At 44.1% G+C, this 22,622-nt stretch overlaps 1 protein-coding gene across 3 annotated transcripts in view; it reads left to right on the top strand.

Moving 5' to 3' along the window:
* Positions 1 to 22,214, top strand: part of ASPH (aspartate beta-hydroxylase) — a gene marked incomplete at its 3' end in the record, with an annotated part of 214,081 nt that extends 191,867 nt beyond the window's left edge. For all 3 annotated transcript variants that reach the window (XM_079722785.1, XM_079722784.1, XM_079722787.1), the window contains 4 exons: positions 3,388 to 3,523; positions 9,388 to 9,479; positions 9,834 to 9,967; positions 22,064 to 22,214. In XM_079722785.1, coding sequence (XP_079578911.1) covers positions 3,388 to 3,523; positions 9,388 to 9,479; positions 9,834 to 9,967; positions 22,064 to 22,214 — 513 coding nt within the window. The remainder of the gene's footprint in view (positions 1 to 3,387; positions 3,524 to 9,387; positions 9,480 to 9,833; positions 9,968 to 22,063) is intronic.
* Between the last annotated feature and the right edge of the window lie 408 nt (positions 22,215 to 22,622).

The raw sequence follows: 22,622 nt of genomic DNA, 5'->3' as shown, positions 1-22,622 counted from the left end.
GCGTTCGCACACAGGCGTCTTGGCGGCGGCAGCAGTAGCCCCAGAGTCCCACGCCCGTCTCTGGGGTCCGCGCTGATCGGCGCGGCTCGCGCCCGTCTCTGGAGCTCCTTTAAGCAGCGCTCTGAATCCCCTCTCCTCACGCACCAGGAAACAAAGAAGTAAGAAGAAGTCTCTTGCCTCTTCGTCAGGTCCAGACTTTTTCCCGGGCTCCCTCCCGGCTAGCTGTGGTGCATTAGCCCCTTCAGGCTGAGTTCTCGCCGCCAGCCCCAGTCCTCTCCCTGCGCTCCCACCGAAACCCGAAACCCGAGCCTCAGCTCCCAGCCCCGCCCGCCTCGGCGGCCGAGCAGACAAGCCTCTCGGGCTGGTGAGTGCCGCTCGGCACCGATCCTCTGTGCGGGAATCTCTCCGCTTTGCCCTACCCAGGTACGTGGGGAGTTTCTTGCCTTTTGGGGGGTCTGAGGTCTTCTGCCAGCGTTCAGTGGGTGTTCTGTAGGAGTTGTTCCACGTGTAGCTGTATTTGTGGTGTATCTGTGGGGAGGAAGGTGATTTCCGCGTCTTACTCTTCCGCCATCTTCCCCGGAAGTCCTAGAAAAAAAAATTCTTTTAATAAAACAAAATAAATAGATAAAATAAAATAAAAATGGAGGCACTTAGCATGATCTGAGTGTGCAGGTTTTGGTCCTCGACATCAAACGGTCATTCATCAGACACCTATACAGGCCCAGTTTTAGGGTCAGTGGTCCCAACCAGCCTTAGCCAGCTGGAGCTTGAACTAGACACAGCTGACTCCAAGTGCCTGGAAAACAACTCAGGCAAACGTCATATTGTTTAGGCTACATGAAGCTTGGAGGGTATGCAATTTGCAAGAAAATAATTAAGGCGAGCATGGGTAGTAAAGTAGCCTGCAAGCAGATATAGAGCAAACTATAAGACAAACTCAAGAATTTCTGTTAGTCACCAAGTTTCTGTTAACCCAATGGGGCAGTTTCAGGATGGCTTTTTTAACTCTATGGGGCATGGTTTCAAGATTATTTGTGGACAGATGGTCCACACCAGCAGAGAGCAGGGTGATGATAAGAGCAGCTCTAGATACTGACACAAATCAGTGGGTGGGTTTCACAGAAATATAAAATCAATTGGTGCAGCTACTGTGGAAAACAATATGGAGGGTCCTCAAAAAATGAAAAATAGAACTACCAAATGGCCCAGTAATCTCATTACTGGGTCTATATCCAGAGAAATGCAAATATAATTCAAAATAAAATATTTTGAGATATCTGCACTTCTGCTTTCATTGTACCCTTATCCACAATAACCAAGATATAGAAACAACCTAAGTGTCCATCAATAGATGAATGGATAAGGAAGATGTAAGACACACACACACACACACACACACACGCACACGCACAATGGAACACTATTCAGCCGTGAGCAAAGAAATGCTGCCATTTGTGACTTGGACGGACCTTGAGGGCACAAGTGAGATAAGCCAGACACAGAAAGACAAACACTGTATGGTATTACTTACAATGTGGAATCTCAATTAAAAAAAAAAAAGTAAAACTCATAGAAACAGAGAGTGGAGAAGTGGTTGGCAGGGGCTGGAGGCGAAGGAAGTAGGGAGAGGTTTGGGTAAAGGGTACAAACTAACAGCTATACGATGGATAAGGTCTAAGGATCTGATGTATAACATTGCGACCGTAGTTGATAACACCGTATTGTATAATTGAAATTTGCTAAGAGAATAGAAGTAAAATATTCTCACTCCCAAAATATCAAATAAATAAATATGTGAGGTGATAAATGTGTTAATTAATAAGGTGGGGGATTCCTTTCACAATGTATATGCATATCAAATTACCACGATCTACATTTTAAATATCTTACAATTTTATATGTTCATTAAGCCTCAAAGCTGAATTGTTTTTAAAAAGAAATGTCAATAGACTCAAAGTAGCAAGGGGGAAAAAAGCGGTATAAAATCAGTATCTAATCTTAAAATCTACCGCTTGCCCTAGAATACTGGAATATACCTAATGTGGTCACACTATGTCACAAGTGTTCCCTGGGTTTGGCTGAAGTTGGTACCGTGTCTTCACACAAATCTCTGAGGGTATCTGTCTTTGGTGGAGTCCTCTGCTTGTGCCGTCTTCCTGGCTCCTTCTCGGTTTTCCTACATTGAATCGTTAATTCATAAAGCACGGGTTGGTAAAAACACTTTACACCTTCTCTTGTGCTTTGCTCCACCCAGTAATTGGTCATCCAGCCTTCTCTTGAATACTTCAAAAGTATTCAAGTGCCCTGTTTTATAAGGCAACTCGGTCCATTTTCAGAGCACGCTAATTGTTGCTTCCATTTTTTGTATGTGTTTGTAACTCATCAGCTTTACTTCCTTGCTCTTGAGCCCTGATTCTCGTTGCAATAATCTATTGTGTTCTTCGCTATCCGGGTACCCGTAGACTCCACGACCGCATCCACTTCCCATGCAATGTAGAAATGTTTGAAATTATTATTGTTTCAAAATCCTGGTTTCCATGTGTAACCTAGCCTCTTTCATGCCATGTTTATTCTTTTCTCCTGGTAGCACTTCCTCCTAGGCGGCCACTCCGGATGCTTGCCCTGGCCTGCTGTCCCCCATGGCACCCACCCCTCTGCCATCCCCACTGCTCATCAGTATCGCTGTGCAGTGAGGTCTCCCAGGAGGAGAGCCTGTCCTTCTCCTCCCATGGGATCTACCCGCACCAGCCAGGCACTTACTGACAGAGCCTAAGGCACCCTCAAAGTGAGAAGTCAAAGAAATGTTTTTGTTTGGCTGAATTCTAAACACGAGGACATTTATTGGCTTTATTTTGCTACTAATTTTACAACACATCACATGCTCCAATGGACATTTTTCCAATGTTCTTGAAAGTTCAATTAATATTTACCACGTTGAATGGCATCTTTATGAGGACCTCTATTGGGAGGTGGAATTAAGTCTGTGATTTGTATTCCAGTTTGGATGCTGGAGTGTCACATGGACTGTACGGCAGGGTCCTGATGTAATAATGATCAACAAGATCGGTCCTCTTGGTTGGTTAGGGTCTGTGAAAAAAACGACCTTTAGGCAAACTTGAAAACAAATTATAGATAGAATTGCTCTCGGCGGTTCCTGGGAATTATTGAAATGTTTATGCTGCAAAGGCACTTGGTTCTGAAAAATAATTATTAGGTGGGTTTTTTTACACCCTTGACAAGAGGTCCTAGAGGAAATTGAAATAAGTAATCTAGATGAGAGGGAACGTTTCATTACTTATTAATCAGACAAACAAAAAGCTGAACGTCACTATAAGGTGTTTTACCAGGCATATTTTCAGTCCAGTAAAACCAGAATCTTCCCTCTAGTCCTTAGAAAGAAACTGGAAGTTAATCCGAGATGAAGGCCTTGCCGTGATGGATAGAGCCCAGGGCCTGTTTCTGCCTGAAGATGAGAACCTGAGGGAAAAGGGCGACTGGAGCCAGTTTACACTGTGGCAGCAAGGTGAGCGTGCTACTTCCAGATCATTCTCTGCAACCTGGGGGCACTCTGGCAATACCTCCCAGAGCTAGGGTTCCCTGACTTAAAGGAAAGTACCTGGGAAACTCAGATTATGAAAATTTATTTGTTGCTTCTTGAAACTATATAGGAACATTCATTTGTGTGTGTGTGTGTGTGTGTGCATGTAAATATATGGGTGTGTATATGCATGTGTGTATTTAGATAAATATATATATGTTGTATTTTGATTTTCCTCGTCTTTCCTGTTAAATGATATGTTACAAAGAGTAACCCTACTGTACAGACATAACGGAAGAGCCCACCATGTGCTCATCGATGCCTTAGAGAGGAGCTTTCCTGAGCCTCTTTTGCTCCTGTACCTTGGAGACGATGTTGCGTGCCAAAATGATACCACCACGGTGAGAGCCGTTAGGGGTGATGACAAGCCAGAGTGACAAGTCAATAATAACTAGTGTCTGAGCTCATCAAGCATAGGAAGAGGGCTTCCCTGGTGGCGCAGTGGTTGAGAGTCTGCCTGCCGATGCAGGGGACACGGGTTCATGCCCCGGTCCGGGAAGATCCCACATGCCACGGAGCGGCTGGGCCTGTGAGCCGTGGCCGCTGGGCCTGCGCGTCCGGAGCCTGTGCTCCACAATGGGAGAGGCCACAGCAGTAAGAGGCCCATGTACCGCAAAAAAAAAAAAAAAAAAAAGAATAGGAAGAGGTTCACAGTCAACCTGATATTCCTTGAGCTGAACCCAGGCCCAGGTACACAGACAGGGCCCCCATCTGTGTGCGTCCAATGAGTTAATGTATCAATCTGTCCTCAAAATGAGAAGCACTGAATTTTATCTTTAACGCTCTCTCCAACTCTCTTCTGGAAAATTCAAGTTAACCTGGGTTAACGGTAGCTGAACAAAAGTAAATCCATTTTGAAGACTGGACAGCATGTGTCACACATCTTTAGCTGCAGAAAATAAATTGAGAGGATGATAAGCAGTTGGTTTATATTATGGGACAAATAGCACTGTTGTTTATGTCGGTATGCTTTCAGAATACTAAGATTTACACGTCAGAGAAAGAAGAACGACTTCAGTAATATTTTCAGGGAAATGTCCAACAGAAGAGACATCACATGATTTCAAGTGACTGTGTCAGCTTTTTGCCAACAAGATTTTTTTAAATAGAGCCGTAATGAGGTCAATATGTGAACAACATGCTAATTTTGTCTATTGGCATCTCACTAAATGAGTCAATTCTGTTAGCCTTAAGCATTCACCAGTTCATCTGATGGCTCCGTTCCATCAACATCCTCATGCTTCATAGAAGTTACTGGGCTTCCTACACTAAGTCTTCAGAATAGTATGCATCCTGGCAGTAATTTCTGGAAACCATAGGCTCTGCTAAAAGCACATGCCTTAATAAGGTTGAAATATGCAAAACATTATAGGGCATATAAAAGTGTTAAACAAGAAAGGAAATAAATAATGGAGACAATTTCATTGGGGGCAACCTTTTGACTTTTAAGGTTTTTGTGTATTTAAAAAAATTTTTTAACGGTAGCACAGTACATATAACTTAAAATTTACCACCTCAACTGTTTTCAAGTGTACATTCAGTGGGGTCACGTATATTCATATTTTCACGCAACCAATCTCTAGAACTGAGTTCCATCTTGCAAAACTCAAACTCTGTACCCATTAACAACACTCCCCATTGCCCTCCCCCAGCCCTTGGCAACCACCGTTGCACTTTCTGTTTCTATGAATTTACTACTTCAGACACCTCATAGAAGTGGAATCATACAATATTTGTTAACTTATAAATTTTCATATATTTTGATTTTACCTGATTTTCCATGAATTAGAGTAATTTCTTAAAATATTTTTTACTTCCTTGATCTTTGTTAAATTGTTCTTCCCACTGAATGGAATTTGCATGTTCTTTTTTTTCTCTCTCCTTAAGTTTGACAGAGTGATCTAGTATGTTCTTTAAAAACCTCAAATTATATCTCACCTTATTTTGAGTTTTTTCTAATTCCTGCTTTTATATTTTTCTTCCTCCTCATGTTCTTTTTGTTGTTTATTTTATCCGTTTTTTTTGAACTTTTCAATCAGAACTTCTTAGTAAATTTATTTTCATTCTTTCATCTTCATTAATAAAAGCACTTAAGGCTATGGACTGATCTCTGGATTTAGCTTTGGATACTTTCCTTAAGCTATAGTTTATATTTTCATTTGTATTATTCCCCCCAGAAACGACTTCATTTTTATCTCAGTTTCCATTTCGATTCAAAATAATTTAGAAGTGTGTGTATGTGTTTTATCAGTATCTGTTTTCCAGTCAGTTGCAGTCAATTAAATAGAAATTAATTTCTAGTTTTATTTTATGATCATAAGATAATACAACTCCCATAGTTGCTCTTTTAAGAAGTTTCATTAAGGTTCTTTGTGGTCTTTTGTTTGTGGTTCCAGGCTTCTGGGAGGAACCCAGTAACTGTTTTCTGGAATCAAATTTCACAGTTTAAAGAATTTTGAAGGCAGCTAGTATTGTAGCTTGCATAGAAGCATGGTGGCACCCCTGAAGGCAGATGCCCTGTTGGCCTGGAGACAGAGGGGAGGGAATCCTGCAGCAGGAGGGGTCAGGAGGATGAGGGGAGGGAGATGGCAGGGTCGTTTCTTAGCCACACTGAGAGCTCAGATTCAGACAAGAGGCCCATGAGGACCTGACTTGTGAAGACTTAGAGGTTGTCTAGCCTAGTTAGGAAAGGATGCTGCTGGGTTCTTGAAGGCCTTGAAGCTGTGGCTGCAAGCTTCATTTCTATCCATATGTAAGTGGGAATCATGGAAGTTCTCTAAGTAACCCAGTCATTTCTGAAGTATATTTATTCCTTTTTAAATGATCAACGTTTTTGAGTTGGAGAAAAAAAAAAAAGACTGAATCAACAAATATACATAACTAATTTTTCCCCACAGATGTTTTCAAATTGCTGTGTGACTGTTACAGAACATCTGTTTTGCTCGTTTATTGTTATAACGATGAACGCTAAAACATAGTGTTAACAAATACGCCACACACGCACAGTCATTCTTTCTTCCAGAGCCCACGGGAGATGGTGCTCACCCATCCCAGTACCCTTTCTGGATGAGCTCAAGCTGACCCTCTGAATCCTGCTTAGCACAGTGTTTTAGGTAGCCACTGTCAACTGATAGAGTTGTCATGCAAGATGAACCTATTGTCATCCCAGCAGTAAAGCCTTGAGACTTCAGAGAGATACAACCCAGAGCCTTTAAAAATCTCACCTCCATGAATATCCCTCATAAAGTGTATTCTTCACATGTAGATGAAATATTCAGTTGATTCTTTCAGATTTGCATTGGCAGTTAGATCTCTTTCTGGGGCTATTTTTCCCAAAGAAACAACGTTTATCACTTCTTGAAAGTTACTTTAAACTGTGGGAGAAATAATAAATTAAAAACAAAACCACACCGAGTTCAGCTGCTGGGCAGTTTTCTCCTCCATGGAATGGTTTGTTCTGCACGGTTATGTTCAAATCCAAGACGCAGCATAGTGAAAATCATGCTTTAAAGCATAGCCTTTGGAGACTCAGGATCCCGAGGTGGGGTCCTGGCTGCACCACTTGTTAGTGTGTGATGTGGGCTTGTTCCTGACTCTCTGAGCCTCAGATTCCTCAGCTGAAAAATGATGGTGAAAATAGTGCCTCGAGTATGGGGTTGTGACCAGGATTGGTGAGCAAAGGTCTGACATACAGATAAATAATAGCGATACTAGTTTTTATTACATAATAAGCATACATTATGTAACAGTAATGGAGACATCCTTAGGTCGCCGTTAAGAACATGGACTCTGGGTCCAGTTGGACTGGAATTCCCGCTCTGCCACTGACCGTGTGACCTCTCCGCGCCTCGCTTCCTCTTCTATAAAATACTATTCTAATAGCGTCCCCCTCCCTGGTGCTTTAGGCATCAGGTGAGTGGTCCCTGGCCCATGCTGAGCACCATGGAAGTGTAGTCGCGTTCCTAAACCCTCCCGATCACATGTGAATAGTTAAAACTGCCAACGGCAATCCACGAATGATAAGATTCTCCTACAGAGAATCCGTGTTTACAGACTAGAAAAGATTTATGTGGCTACATGGCTAGAGATGTTCTGTAATTCACTTCTCACCAAGCGGCAATCCTAGTGACCCAATCTGTTAGGTTCCCCATTTATTAGCTATCATTCGGGTAAGACACACGTGTTCTCCAAGTGACATGTGCTCAGCCCTCACCACTGTGCCCGTGGGAAATCCAGACACCTCTGGCTGCTCCTCAAGGCCCCAGGCTTCACCTAGCTGCTGCCTGAACGCACAGAACCCACAACTGGTACTACTGCTAAGTTATCCCCAGATCCTGCATTTACGACGGCATGGGAAGCTAGGGCTTGAACATTCTTTATGAAGTCGTATACAAGAATCTGTTGGTTCAAACTGACATTATCGTTAAACTCATATTCAGTTAGTAACTAAAAACAGCAACTACCATTTTACTCAAGAGACAGATTACTTAGGAAAAACAAATACAGAAGTTGTTTTCTAAAATATCAAGGTCCATTTGATTGAGGAGACTGCCGTTAGGGTACATTCCTTGTTAACTCTCATTTTATTCTCAGTATATGATTATCTTAGGACACAACTAACATTAATTAAATAAAGTTGAACTCAGCTTAGATGTATCAGTACCTTGTAGGAATCCTGAATAGGGAATTACAATGTCTCTACCTTTAAAAAAAAAAACATTGTTTTCCTCCTCCGTGACAGCAAATGATGCTGTACCTTCCTGAGCACATCTTTCAAGATATGATTAAGAAACAGTGATTTTGTCGATGGTGAAGGAATTTGCATAGTCCAGGGTGCTTTAGACTATGTCCCAAAATCTGTGTTCTTGACCAGTCCCTCAGAGAAACCCCCATCTCTCAGAGACCTCCTCCCCTCTTCACTGAAATCCTATTCTTATCAGCACATAAAAGATGAGCTGTACATTGGAAAATACATTAAATTTCAATGAAAACTAATGTGTGAGTTATTAGAATATAGTCCTAGAAAATGCACTTTTAGGTCAGAAGTGTAACATAAGCTATTTTCCTTCCTCGGGGGCTGGGGGGTGGATTCGTTTACTGTGGCTGCTATAACAATGACCATAAATGTCGTGGCTTAAGATAACTCAGATGTTTTACCTTTACAGTTCTGGGTCTCACTGAGCTAAAGTCCAAGTGCCATCAAGGCTGCATTCACTTTAGAGGCTGCCCCCATTCCTTGGCTTGTGGTCCCCTTCCGTCTTTGGAACCCGCAATAGCCAGTCAAGTCTTTCTCATTCTATATCACTCTGGCACTGACTCCCTCTTCTACATAGAGACCCTGTGATTACACTGGGCCCATCCAGTTCATCCACGGTAATCTCCTTCTTTAAAGGTCAACTGATTAGTAATCTCCATGTCACCTGCAACCTTAATTTTCCCTTGCCACGTAACATAACATATTCACGAGTTCCTGGGCTTAGGCTGTGGTCGTCTTTGGGAGGGAGCCATATTCTGCCTGCCACAGGGGGAAAAATAAGTATTCAGCACATGCCTTGTCCTTTAGACATCCTTAGTCAAATACGGTGAGTCCAAGGCTGGGTGGAGAGTTCTGGTCCTTGCTGCGCCGGTCACTGTTTATTGGAACAGGACACTATGTCTTCTTGTGTTTACTGGGCCTTCTCATTCTTACAGTGAGGAGGACAATATAGATTGTATATGGTCAAAGCGGGATGAGTTAAAGCTTGACTGTGATTCGTTTCTAACAGTGGTTTTATCATTTATTGTTCTAGGAAGGAAAAATGAAAATGCCTGTAAAGGAGCTCCTAAAACCTGTTCTTTACTAGATAAATTCCCCGAGACGACAGGATGCAGAAGAGGACAGGTACCAAGAATGTCTTCTGGGCTGGGAAGAACACAGTCAGTTATTAGGGGAATAACTGGGAATGCTGATGTTTATTTCCTTTGACCCACTGAAGGCCTCTTTTTTCACTTGCTTTTTAATAAAACATAATTTCATGCCCTCGACGACAGCATGGAGGGTGGGAAATGTTCAGTGTTTATAGCTTTGTGGAAAATGGGAGTCCTTATTTTTAGTTCCTTCACAAAGAAATAAGACGAGAATATAAATTCTGAGTTCCGCAAAGGCACTAATCTAAATTGACAGTAATTTTGTACTTATAGCAGTTCTCCCACACCTTGGTAAATGGATGAACAGGGTGGTACATTTTCTGTGCAGATCAAATATTCCGTCATGCACCCGGGAACCCACGTGTGGCCGCACACGGGACCCACGAACTGCAGGCTCCGAATGCACCTGGGCTTGGTGATTCCCAAGGAAGGCTGCAAGATCCGATGTGCCAATGAGACCAAGTATGTTTCCTCCCATCACTTTCTCTCTTACTCGTTACCTCTGAGGATGGATGTTCGTTATGACAAAGCTGTGCTCAGTTGGATTATTTCTCTTTCTTTGTAACTGAAGTGGGTGGTATTACTCCAACTTCTTAGTCCGTGTCCCACCTCTGTGCTTTCCGTTGGTCTGGAGGTACTCCCCAATTCTAGGGCTGCCCTCCTTAATCATTTCTCCCCAGAGCATTCTTGTCTGATTGCTGAGCCTTCTTGCTTCTCTTTCTAGATGGACAGACTTGCATTCAGTCAGCTAACTTGTACTAAACCCTACACATATTACACATTGTGTTCATTGCTTTACACCTTGAACTATGCATCAATACAAAGAGTCTCCTTCCTGAAGAAAACACCCTGTGATATTTATATGTCTTGCTCTAGAGGACACAGCATGGTGCAATGGACGTGGCTGCCTTTTCAAATCACAGCTGTGCCAACTAATCCTGTGTAACCTTGGCCAGTCACTTAATCCCCTGCAGCCTCAGCCTGCTTACTTATAAAATCGGCAACGTTGCTATCTGCTTTGCAGGATTGTTGTCCAGATTAAACGAAATAATGCCTACAAGGCACTTAGCCCGGGTACCGGCCTGAGAAGGGACATGGTGAATGTTAGGGCAACTTCTTTTGATGCCTTTGACTGTCCTGATCCTATTACTCTCTTCCCCTGGAATGCCCGCCTTTTCACTCATCCAAAATAAACCTATTACTAAGATCCAATTTTGTTCCTAAAAAGGAACCTCTCCTTTGACTTCTTAGAGTATTTACAGGGTATATTCTCAGTGATCCTGCTCTTTATTTCCATTGCTTTTTATTAATTGGTGTATATTGGTCTAATCTCTGGGACTGAGCTGTAAGCGCCTGGAGGGCAGAAACCGAGTTGTCTTCTCACACATGTATCATGGCCCTTGGTGGAGGTCTGCGGGAGGGGTGCTCAGGAGTATACTGGTCGTTCGTTTGGCTATTGAGACACCTGCCTGCCCCGGGCCTGGGGCAGCAGCCCACCGTGCCGTGAGGGATTCTGAGATGACTCACATGGGGGTCTTCCCCCACCAGAGGTGTCCAGTCAGGGAGAAAACACAGCTCGAAAGTCGTGAGTCATAAGAGAGGCTCAGGCAAGGATGCTGCAGGTGGCCAGTGGGCAGGCAGCTCATTTGTGCTGAGAATTGGGAAACTTGACAGTGGTGGCTTTTAAAGACAGGACGGATTTGGACATTAAAAACTGGAAGAGAGGGGCACTCGAGGCTGAAAGAACAGCATCAGCATAGGCACGGAAGCCAAAACTTACCAGCCACGTGTGCGGAATATGGAGTGCTTTCAGCAACCAAGAGTGTGGGATACTGTTAAGAGGTAAACTGACCTGTAAATTTTTCCAGAATTTATTTGAACATATATGATTTGAATCAGGCAGCGCCAAACCAAAGGTGGTTAGGAGCGCTCCACCTGCAGGAGCTGGGGGCCAGGTTTTTATAGAGGAGATGCTGAAGCAATTAAGGGAACTATTTGACTGGTTGTAGTGTAAGTGGTTGCCTTATTTGGGAAAGGCTGCTGGCTATTTGTGATTGGTTGTTCTTAAGTTTCACTTTCTCAGATTCCAGTGAATTGACTCTGGTGTAGGTTTTGCTTTGCCACGAGGCTACCAAGGCATTAGAACACCTCCGTCTAATGGCCTCCTTGTTTCGTTACTTTAACATACGGAATAAGGTTGGAAAGTGAGAGAGTGGATTAGAAGCTAAATCATGGAAGGCTTTGAATACAAACTAGTGAGATCAGATCTCTTTCAGGAAAGCGTTCTGGAAACCCTGGGTGTGTCCGATGGGGCGTTTGGGAAGAACGGTTAACGGACTGCCACGGTAGCCCACCCCAGAAGAGCAGGGACTGGGATCCTGGAAAGAAAGGGAGAGTAAAGAACAGAGGCAGGAGATGTGATGAAGATTGACTCAAGTGAATCTCGAGTGTGTGGGGCAGGGGAGGGGTGTCCGTGATGATGCGGCAGTTTCCATTTTGGTCAGTAGCCGGGTGTTGATGCTTTAGCAAATGCTGAGAGCTTGGGAGGCATGAGGCAGGTTAGGGGAACAGATCATGAGTCCGGTCTTCATATTATTTGTTTAAGTTGCTGTTGGAACACAGGAGTGGAAATATCCAGGAGTCTACTGGATAGTGAGGTCTGGAGCTCAGGGGAGAAGTCAAGTCGAAACATAAAGGTTTTAGAAGCAGGCTTATCGGGAGGCTCTAGAGGAAACTTGAGAGTCCATGGCCACATCGACATTTTGGAGGCAGAAAAAGGAAAGAGAGCCAAGAAGGAGCTGGGGCAGCAGAGGGCAGAGCTGGAAGAGCCAGGAGGGGGAATCAGAGATGGCCAGACCGGGCGAAGTTTCTTCCAAGATGGAATGGAGCTCACCCAGCCTTGCTGAACTCCGTTCGGGTCTACAGGGTCTCTCTGCCAAAGAGGAGAGGGGTAGGGGACCCAGGGAGAACAGAGGGGAGGTGGGGGTGTGCTGGGGAAGGCAGAGTTTGACGAGGTCAGCTCCTTGGAGGTCAAATAAGAATCACAGGGGCCGTGAAGATGGAGAAGAGCTTCAGACCTAATTTAACTATCCTAACTTAGGGTCTTGAACTGAAGTTGGGAATGTGATTAGGGGAACTGTCAGCACCCGCCAGAAGTCGGGAAGGGCTGTAAGCCCAGCCCTGCGGCTCACTTGTAGGGTGACCTTGAATAAGAACATTGACTGGGCAGCCCCTCCGTTCCCACTGGGCTAAAAGCCAGCCTCTTTCAGGTGGCCGTAAGTAGCTGCTAACAATACTTTGCCGATAGTATAGTTTACAAATTCACAGTGATTATTACAAAGCACTTGCCAACACCCCGCCTCTCGTTGGGCTAGGGCGGCGGGGTTTTGCGGAGGACGGATGGTTTCACGCTGTCTGGTCCCCAGGGAGCTTTGAAGCATCAGTGCCTTTCCTCCCCCTCCTCATTGCTGGTCAGCGTCCTTCCCCGTGTCCCTCCCGTGGTACTTGTTTTATGTTGCATTACATTCTCATCCTTCATAATCCTTAACTCCAGGGTGGCTGGGTCAGGCTAAGTGTTTCATTACAAAAAGAGTGTTTTTCATGAGAGAAATGGGTCAATGAAATTAAAGCACTGTGCCATGCTTCTAGTGAAAATGGCTAGAGAGCTGGATAGCAGAGTCAGTTTATAAACTCTGAGGACAGCATATGAAATCTGTATGTAATATGGAATCATATGTAATATGAAATCTGGGAAGTTTTACACTGTTATGATGGAAGCACTATTAGTGTGGAAACAGAGGCACACATACCAGGAAATCGGGCTTCCTTGCTATAGGCAAGTGGAAGCAATTTTTCAGAGCCTCTCGACTTTTGAAGGAGTAGCAATGTGTGCCTTGTAGTTCTCAGGTATTAATCACCACACTGTGATTCCTGCTAGCAGGCGTGCGTGTTGGTTAAAGGTTCCATCACTGCAAAACATAGCACGGCTCTTTTTATCTGAAGATGAGCTTGAAGGTGTGCAGCTGTCTATCTCAATAAGTAAAAGGATCATTTAAAATGAATAAATGCTTTCCGATGACAAAACTGATGCATGCCCCTGCTGCATCATTTGTGAAACACAGAGAAGCATGATAAAGAAAGTAAATATTAGTTTTGATTTCGGTACTCAGAGATATTGCTCAGACGCTTCTCACGGCCTATATAATGTATATTCATGACGAGGAAGCACGTAGTGATAATATACATTGTGCTTACTATGTGTCAGGCACGGTTCGAAGCACTCTGCATACCTTCACGACAACCCCACGTAACTGGGAGTATTAAAATCTCTACGTTTCAGCTGAGGAGACTGATGTATAAATAGGCTGAGTAGGTCACTCAGCTTAGCAAGTGTCGATATTTGTATCAGGGTCCTAGGGCTGCCGTAACAAATTAACACAATCTGGATGACTTAAAACAACAGAAATTTATTCTCTCACCATTTTGGAGGCCAGAAGTCTGAAATCAAGGTATGGTCAGGGTTGGTTCCTTCTGGAGGCTCCGAGGGGGAATCCCTGTCCCCTGACTCTCTCCTGGCTTCCGGTGGCCGCGGGCTCTCCTTGCTGCGTCCTGGCTCGTAGGCCCATCACTGCAATCTCTGCTCCTGTCATCATGTCACCTTCTCCCTCCGTCTTCTGCCCGTCTTCTTTTCCAAAGGCGCTTACTGTGGACCTCCCTGGAGGTCCAGTGGTTGAGGCTCCGCACTTCCAATGCTGGGGGCATGGGTTCTATCCCTGGTCGGGGAACTAAGATCCTACATGCTGGGGGTGTGGCCAAAAAAATAAGCAAATAAATAATTAAAGACGCTTACTGGATTTAGGGCCCAACCTAACCTGGAATGATCTCACCACAAGCCCTTTAACTTAATTGCAACTGCAAAGACCCTTTTTTCCAAATCAGGTTCTATCCACAGCTTCCAGGGGGACATACTTCTGGGGTTGAGGGCCACCATTCAGCCCACTACAGTGTTGGAACCAAGGTTCCATGCCAGACAGTTTGGCTGGAAAGTTTGTGCTTCTAGCCTCAATGCCATAGACCCACTTATATATAGGTTTGGGGGCTTTTTGAGTTTTGTTGTTGTTCACAAGGTTAGGATCATGCTGTACTTATAAGGTGACCACTTTGAATGCTGGTTTTTGTTTCCAGACATCAGGGTAACAAGTAGAGAAGGCTGCTGGGGTGTCTCCATCTCTGGGGGTTTGTTTGTGTCCCCCTCGACAGGCCATGCTTTGCAGTCAGTAAAATGAGCTCATTAGCGATCTTGAGTCAGAGCTGAATGAACTTGAGTCAGTGGATAAACAGGCCACCGCTGGCAAGTGGGAATAATTGTTAGCCTCACAGAGTGGCCAAGGTGTGTGAGCTTTGGGTGATCCCAGAGACAAATTCTTTCTTCTGAGTCTCCACGAGGGCTTCTGGTACATGCTGGAACCATACCAAGGGAAAGACAGGTGACCGTGCAGCTCTCCTGGAGACCCAGCCTCATTGCCTGTGAATCGCTGGCCTGAAACGTGGCACGGGACCTATATGTAGCCAGAAAAGCATATGTTGGCAAGAGTGTCAGCAACAGACTGAAGAAATGAATGGGCAATAAGTCATTTAATTCCTCTTTATATGGTTGTAGAAATAATGACCTTTTCCCACACACCTCAAGTATTCTATAGTATATTTTTTCATTACTGTTTCAAGTTTCCTATCAGGAAGATTGTGTGGAAGGCATGCTAAAATATTAACAGTCAAAGAGAGACCGTTTTTTTTAATCCACCGTGAATTGTTCATAGACAGTATTTGTTATGTTTTCATAAAGTGTCCAAGAAGATAGTTTAAATTTTGTCTCATCACATTATAGAAGCTGTGAATTACCAAGTCACTGGGAACCAAATATTTTTGCCTCTTCTTCCTTTTTTGGGGAGAAGGGGGGATTGTTTTTTGGTTTTTTTAGTCATTTCCCTGAAGTCATAGATGTTCTGTTCCACAAAATATACCCGTCTTCCATTCAAATTGTAATGTGACCTTTCCACATTACCTTATCCACCATTCAAGCCTGCCCACCTGGGACTGTAGGGCCAAAAATGTCACTTTTAACTGGATGGCATGCTTCCCTTAAGGTTTGTTGTTAAATAGTAACGTTTCACGCTCTTTCTTCTTTTACTTAAGCAATTTGGAGAATTAAAAACACCAATAAAGTTTCTTTACCCCTGTCCTGGTTAGCATGGGTGTCTACGGCTATTCATACACACAGATGAATATCTATGTCTCAACAGGGAACAGCACTTCCCACATTGAAAACAGATTGTGTCCAAACATTTGTTCATTGAACTGATGGTTGAGAATTTGGAAAGTTGAGATCCATTTTGCTATGGCAGTAATAAATGATGTGGAGGTTTCTGGGCCAGCCCCTAAAAGCCTCCTAACTCATGGTCTTTGTTAATAGGGCTCTAGCACCAGTGACTATTGGTTTTTTTAACTTTTTATTTTATATTGGAGAATAGTTGGTTAACAATGTTGTATTAGTTTCAGGTGTACAGCAAAGTGATTCAGTTATACATATACACGTATCTGTTCTTTATAATAATGTTTCTATGGGAAAACAGATCCTGAGTTTTCACTTCAGATTTTAACATCCTGTATCTTCATGAAGGTAAGTGAAGAGCACCAAAGTCTCATGACCTGGGTTCAAATCCTGGCTTCCCCTCTTATGAAGTGTAACTTTAGACAACTTGCATGGCCTCACTAAGCCTCAATTTCCTCATCTGTAAAATGGGAAGAATAGAAATATGTCTTGGTGTAGTTCTGAGCATTAAAGTGATCGTATAAATACATTCAGAACTGTATTTACAGAGTGTATGTGGTAAGCATGCTCAGTATTTTGGGCTTTTATTGTGCTCGTCTCTGATTGCTGCAGAAATGGGGACTCCTGCCCCTTACCTTCCAGGGAGTGAGACCAAGCACTCCTGTACTGTCGGAGGTGGTCCTTGGAACCTACAGTGCGCACTCTGGCGGGGATGAGGGTGGGTGCTCTAAGGAGACAGGAAGGAGGGGGAAACGGGAAGTGGAGGGTGTGCAGGGCCAGGGCTGGTGAAGGAATGGATCAGGTACAGAGGGGGGCTGTGATTTGATAGGCCTGGGGCTGGGAGGGATGCTGAGGCAGGGGGGCACAGCAGGGCACAGCGGATGGCCACCCCCTCCATTTCCCCTTGTGGTCCCATGCCGCCACCCTGGAGAGGGGCCAGGGGCATCCCAGCTCTGTGGCCTCGGGAGGTTTCCTCTCCCTCTTCCCTTTCTTTGTCCTCCCTTTTTGGCTTTCTTAGCGATGTTACAGAGCCCTCTGCTACTGGGTAACCGAGGACCAAGAGGAGGAAGTCAAAGGCTGTTACAGAGGCAGCGCAGGGGCTGCACAGCAGAGCTGAAGCCCCAGGCCCACTTAGAGGGGAGAGAATCCCCGCGGCAGCCTGGCTGGAACGAGTCCCCCCAGGAGGAGTGGAGAGAGATACTAGGGTGCATATATACAGAACCTGTTGGGAAAAGAGCTTCTTTATAATTTAGCCATCTTTTATTGAAATTACTATTTTGACATCCAACAAAATAGCAAATACCGTACCCATTTCTCAGATGACAGTTTGTGAAATGTATCCTGTAAAATGCAATATGAAGACTAAAGTCCTAGCCAACAGCTTGGCTCAGAGAATTAAGAGAATTTCAGAGCTGAAAGAAGCCCTGGAGGCCCTCTTGTCCTCCTCCATCATTGCACAAATGGGGAAACTGAGGCCCACAGGTGACATGCTTATCACAGCCACATGGCTAGTTAGCAGTGGTCAGAACAAGAACACAGGTGTCCTAGCTTCCAGAAAAATGCTTTATCCTGATAGATAGATAGATAGATAGACAGACAGACAAAGAAGGTATGTGCATGTGTATTTCTGTATTAGGAGGAGAGAAAAAAGAGGAAGTGGCAATAATGCAGTTTTATAGTACGCGGGCCTCTCACTGTTGTGGCCTCTCCCACTGCGGAGCACAGGCTCCGGACGCGCAGGCCCAGCGGCCATGGCTCACGGGCCCAGCCGCTCAGCGGCACGTGGGATCCTCCCGGACCGGGGCACGAACCCGTGTCCCCTGCATCGGCAGGCGGACTCCCAACCACTGCGCCACCAGGGAAGCCCAATAATGCAGTTTTAATTTCAATTCCAGGATGTGCCAGGATTTCCAGTGCAGTCAGAAACTGAGGGATTTCAATGGATCAGAATTAATAAGAGCTGTGTTAAAGTAGCCTGATTCCTGAGCCCTTTGACCCTTTTCTGTACTCCAGTGAGCCTGTTTAAATTCCTTACAGGCCACCTCAGCATAGCAGCTATAGGCGCTGAGAATGTTTCCTAGAACCGTGATCTTGAGCTAGAGGTTTGGCTGCAGTGAAGCCAGTCTAGTGCCTTTCTGCTTCCTCCACAGAATCACGGTGTCACCTCAGGCATCCGAACTGGCTTCCATGTGATTCCTTTGCTGAAAAATTAGAACCGCGTCAGTTGTCTACCTCAGAACCTTTTAGCAAAGATCACTGAGATATAATCTATAAAGTTTTCGGGTGGAAAACTCTATAAGCACATAGCATCATTATTTAGCATTATTAATGGTGATGGTAATTCTATGACAAAATTATAGTTATTAGGCTTTCGCTGCCACCATTATACCATTATCATTAATTATAATAACCTGAGAAATTGAGGAATTACACAATTTTGGTTTATCTTGTGACCAGATATTATTCTATCTTTTGGCAAACCAGGGAGAGACGGTCTTCTCGTAACAGTAAGAAATGCTCAAATTAAGCTGAGGTAGCCATCTGGGGATGGGGTGCAGCTCCCCACCGCCATCCTGCCTTTCTGGACCCTCGGAGGAAGACTGGGTGAGCACCTCCAGGAAGACTTCTTTCCAAGGCTGCTCTGAAAATCTTTTCTCCAGAGGGTCCTTCCCTTGTCATAATTTGAGCATAACTTAAATGTATGTGGTGGAGATGTGCTCTCAGAGCGAGTGGCCTGAAAACTAGTTTCTTTGCATTGCAGTGAGTGTCTTTGTTTTTCACTTGGAAGAGACGTAAGACCTTTGACATCTTTGAGCTCTGTCTCTGTTTGTTCTGGAAAACCTTCATCCTTTCCCAGACAGGTGACACATCTCTTGTTGAACTCAAGTCACTTTAGTCTGCATGTCACTTGGATGGAGTTTTATTGTCCTTCCCAATTAGGGCTGCACTTTTAGTCATTCTCGCTCTCATAAGTGATTGAAAGACATCATTTTTTACCTATTCAGAAGGTATCTACATTTAAGAATCTACAATAAGTAATTGAGTATCTTTACCGTTTTCTGGGAAAGTGTCTGAAAGAAAATAGAAAGGCAAGTATAAATCTAATAGAATTTTATGGCCCTAATGGAATCCAGCCCCTTGGAATACCTCCCAGATTTCATGTTTAAAAACTTGTTTAACCAGTGGTTTACACTAGTCCATATTTGACCCAAAATATCTGCAAAGCCACAACCCAGTGCTAACTTAAGTTCCACCTTTACAGGCACTGGTATGTCATGAATGAACCAGCGCTAAAAGCTTTTCCCAATTTATAAGGACTTTAAGTTAATGAGTGGAATGCTTAAGATTTTTCTCACATCCAGCATTCCTAAATCTTTGGCTTTCTTATACTTACCGTAATGTAGTGAAAAATGTGATTTTGTGCAAACTTAGAATGTTCAATTTAGTTGTCGTAATTACTTCCAGTACTTTAAGTAGGTTCTAGACTCTCTACCACTCAGAAAACGTTGAGAATCACTTGTCATTGCCGCACCAAGCGTATGTCACAGATTCTCTTAGGGAGTTTTGTTGTTGGACCCCCTGGGAAGTTTTCAGTCTTCTCAAATAGAGGCAGATTACTCATAAGGAGTGATGCCAAAGTAATTTTGAATTTTCTGTATGAATTTGACTACTCTAGGTGCTGCATGTAAGTGGAATCATACAGTATTTGCCCTTGCATGAGTGGCTAATTTCACTTAGCATGATGGCCCAAAGGTTCATCCGTGTTGTAGCATTGTCAGAATTTCCTTCTAAGGCTGAGGAATATTCCCTTGTATGTATAGACCACATTTGTTTATCCATTCATCTGTCAGTGGACACTGGCGTTGCTTCCACCTTCTGGCTACTGTGAGGAATGCTGCTGTGAACATGGATGTACTGTTTTTTTCTTTTGCATGCCCTTCCCTGCTTGTCTTCTGCCTGTACTGTAGGCTTGTCACTGACATTGCTTAGTCCCACCAATAACAAGACCAAGGAAGTGACCACCAAACTGTATAAGCTAGGGATCATGTTGCTTCTTTTTTCTTGTCATTTTTTTCTTTTCTTAACTTTGCTTTTCTTTTCGAATTTGACTTTGCATGGTAATGAATACATAGTCTGTCATTTGCCTCTGAGTCTATATATTTTTGTCCTTCGTTACACTTGGATGGGACTCCAGTAGACCCTGACCCTTCAGAGGAATTGGATCAAAGAGCCAAGCAACTCATGTATTGAGTGCAAGACTTTAGGGTAGGCGGGATCTCCCCTGCGGTCCAGCGGTTAGGACTGCGTGCTTCCACTAATGGGGGCGTGGGCCCCATCCCTGGTCAGGGAGCTAAGGTCCCACAGGCTGTGCGGCGCAGCCAAAAAATAAAAATAAACAATAAACTCGCAATTGCACAACACTGTGAATCCACTGTACCTCAGTTAAAACAAAGGCATCAGGGTAGGTGTGTGAGGCAGCGCGGGAGGTGGGGCTGGGGAGAGAATGGGTAACAGGGCAGAGGATCGGTTCCCAGCTTCAAGGACCTTGTAACTTGCAGATATTTGTTACTTTAAATTATTTGGAAATTTTAGTGTCAGATTCATTAATATGTCTGCGACAAATTTGTCTCCCACTTCACTGCCTTCCAACTCAGGACATTTGGCAATGACTGGAGACTTTTTTTTTTTTTTTTTTTTTGGCTGCGTTGGGTCGTCGTTGCTGCGCATGGGCTTTCTCTAGTTGTGGCAAGCGGGGGCTACTCTTCATTGAGGAGTGCGGGCTTCTCATTGCAGTGGCTTCTCTTGTTGCGGAGCACAGGCTCTCGGTGCGCAGGCTTCAGTAGTTGTGGCATGCGGGCTCAGTAGTTGTGGCTTGTGGGCTCAGTAGTTGTGGCTTGCGAGCTCTAGAGCACAGGCTCAGTAGTTGTGGCACACGAGCTCAGTAGTTGTGGCGCACAGGCTTAGTTGCTCTATGGCATGTGGGATCTTCCCGGACAAGGGGTGGAACCCGTGTCCCCTGCATTGGCAGGCAGATTCCTAACCACTGCGCCACCAGGGAAGCCCAGGAGACATTTTTGATTGTCACAGCTGGTAAGGGCGTGCTACTAGTATCTAGCAGAGACCAGAGGTGCTGCGAAACGTCTCACAGAGCACAGGACAGCCCCCCCACAAAACAAAGCATTACCTGGCAAAAATGTCAGTATTGCCAAGGTTGAGAAAGCTTGCCATGTGTAACATTATCTAATTTAATATTGATTAATCACCAGGTAATGAACATAAAAAGACAAATCATTTCCCTAAGGAAAACTTCCTTATGATAATGCAATAACTTGAAATCAAGCTAGCGTTTTCCTCCTATAATTTTAATTATTAGCTAATCCAGGAAGTAAGATTTTAAATACTTGAGAGGAATTTTGATATCTAGAAAAAATTTCCTAGTAAAAATTTCATTTCAGAAACATAACTTAGCATTTACCATATTGACAATTAATACCTATTTGAAAAAGAAGAAAACATTAGCATAAATAATAAACTTTCCTTGGGATTGAAAGGCATTGTATGATTGCCCCCTGCATTTTACTCTCTCGACTGCCTTATTTAGACTAACACCATATTTAGATCTTAGCTCCTATACAGAGCTATCAGCCCTAAAGGATGTTTTGCAGCGTTCATTTAAAATATTCCATGGATAACCCACTTGCACAGTGTATAACATTAGAAGTATAAACAATCTGCCCTTTCATAAAATGGAACTTTAACAAATGGAATGGGTTGAAAAGAGAATCATTTAGAGATGCACAGACACCATGCCTATGGGACATCAAAATGCCTGAGACCCAGTCACTGTCTGTACTTCCACACCGATCTCTGAAATGCCAGGGAGGATACCATGGAGCCATTGACTGGGAGGTCACCTTGGGAATGAGCCACTGGGGCACACTTGTGAGTGCTCACCCGACTAGACAAGCCTTGCCTAGGTTTGTACCAAGAATAAGTTTACCCTTATCACCAGTCTCCTGCCTTGTGTATACCTTCAGTGCTGAGCATGCAAGTTGATGTTCATGGTAAGAATCCTGAAATTCTTTCTTAATCACCGAGGAAAGAACACATCCTGTGTTTCACTTACCTGGTCCTACTGCACAGGTTATCATGAGAGAGGCTTCCTGAGCACAGACGTGGATTGATCCTCAGGCATCTGAATCACAAGCTTCCATGCTTTTCTGTTCCAGGACATGGGAGGAAGGCAAGGTGCTCATCTTTGATGACTCCTTTGAGCATGAGGTGTGGCAGGACGCCACGTCTTTCCGGCTGATCTTCATCGTGGATGTGTGGCACCCCGAGCTGACACCCCACCAGAGACGCAGCCTTCCTGCGATTTAGCATTTTGCGCAGGCTCAGGACACGCTGGAGAGAGGCTGCCTTTCTGGTTCAGTCACCTTGGATGTGGGCACAGACGTTCAAACACCACAGCCCTTAATTCCCTTGATTTGCAGCCTGAAAAATTCTAAACCTCCTCCGAGGGTTGGATGACACTAAAGGGAATATATGCCTCGCTGCAATTCTGTTAGAAAATACCTGCGGTTTTTCATCCATGACAGCCCCCATCTGATGCCTGTATTCCAGGTGAACCCATGATAGCTTCTACCTTGCCAGCCAAAGATATTTTTTCCACTGAGAAGAGGCGAAATGTGTGTAAATGAGAGTATATGTAGAAACTGTGAATGGATTGCTTTAGTTTGTAATTTTTCTATGCAATTATATTTTTCTAGGGTAGCAGGATGATTTTGT

This window comes from Hyperoodon ampullatus (genome assembly GCF_949752795.1).
Source record: "Hyperoodon ampullatus genome assembly, chromosome: 17".
Lineage (NCBI taxonomy): Eukaryota > Metazoa > Chordata > Mammalia > Artiodactyla > Ziphiidae > Hyperoodon > Hyperoodon ampullatus.
This window is presented reverse-complemented; position numbering and strand designations above follow the sequence as displayed.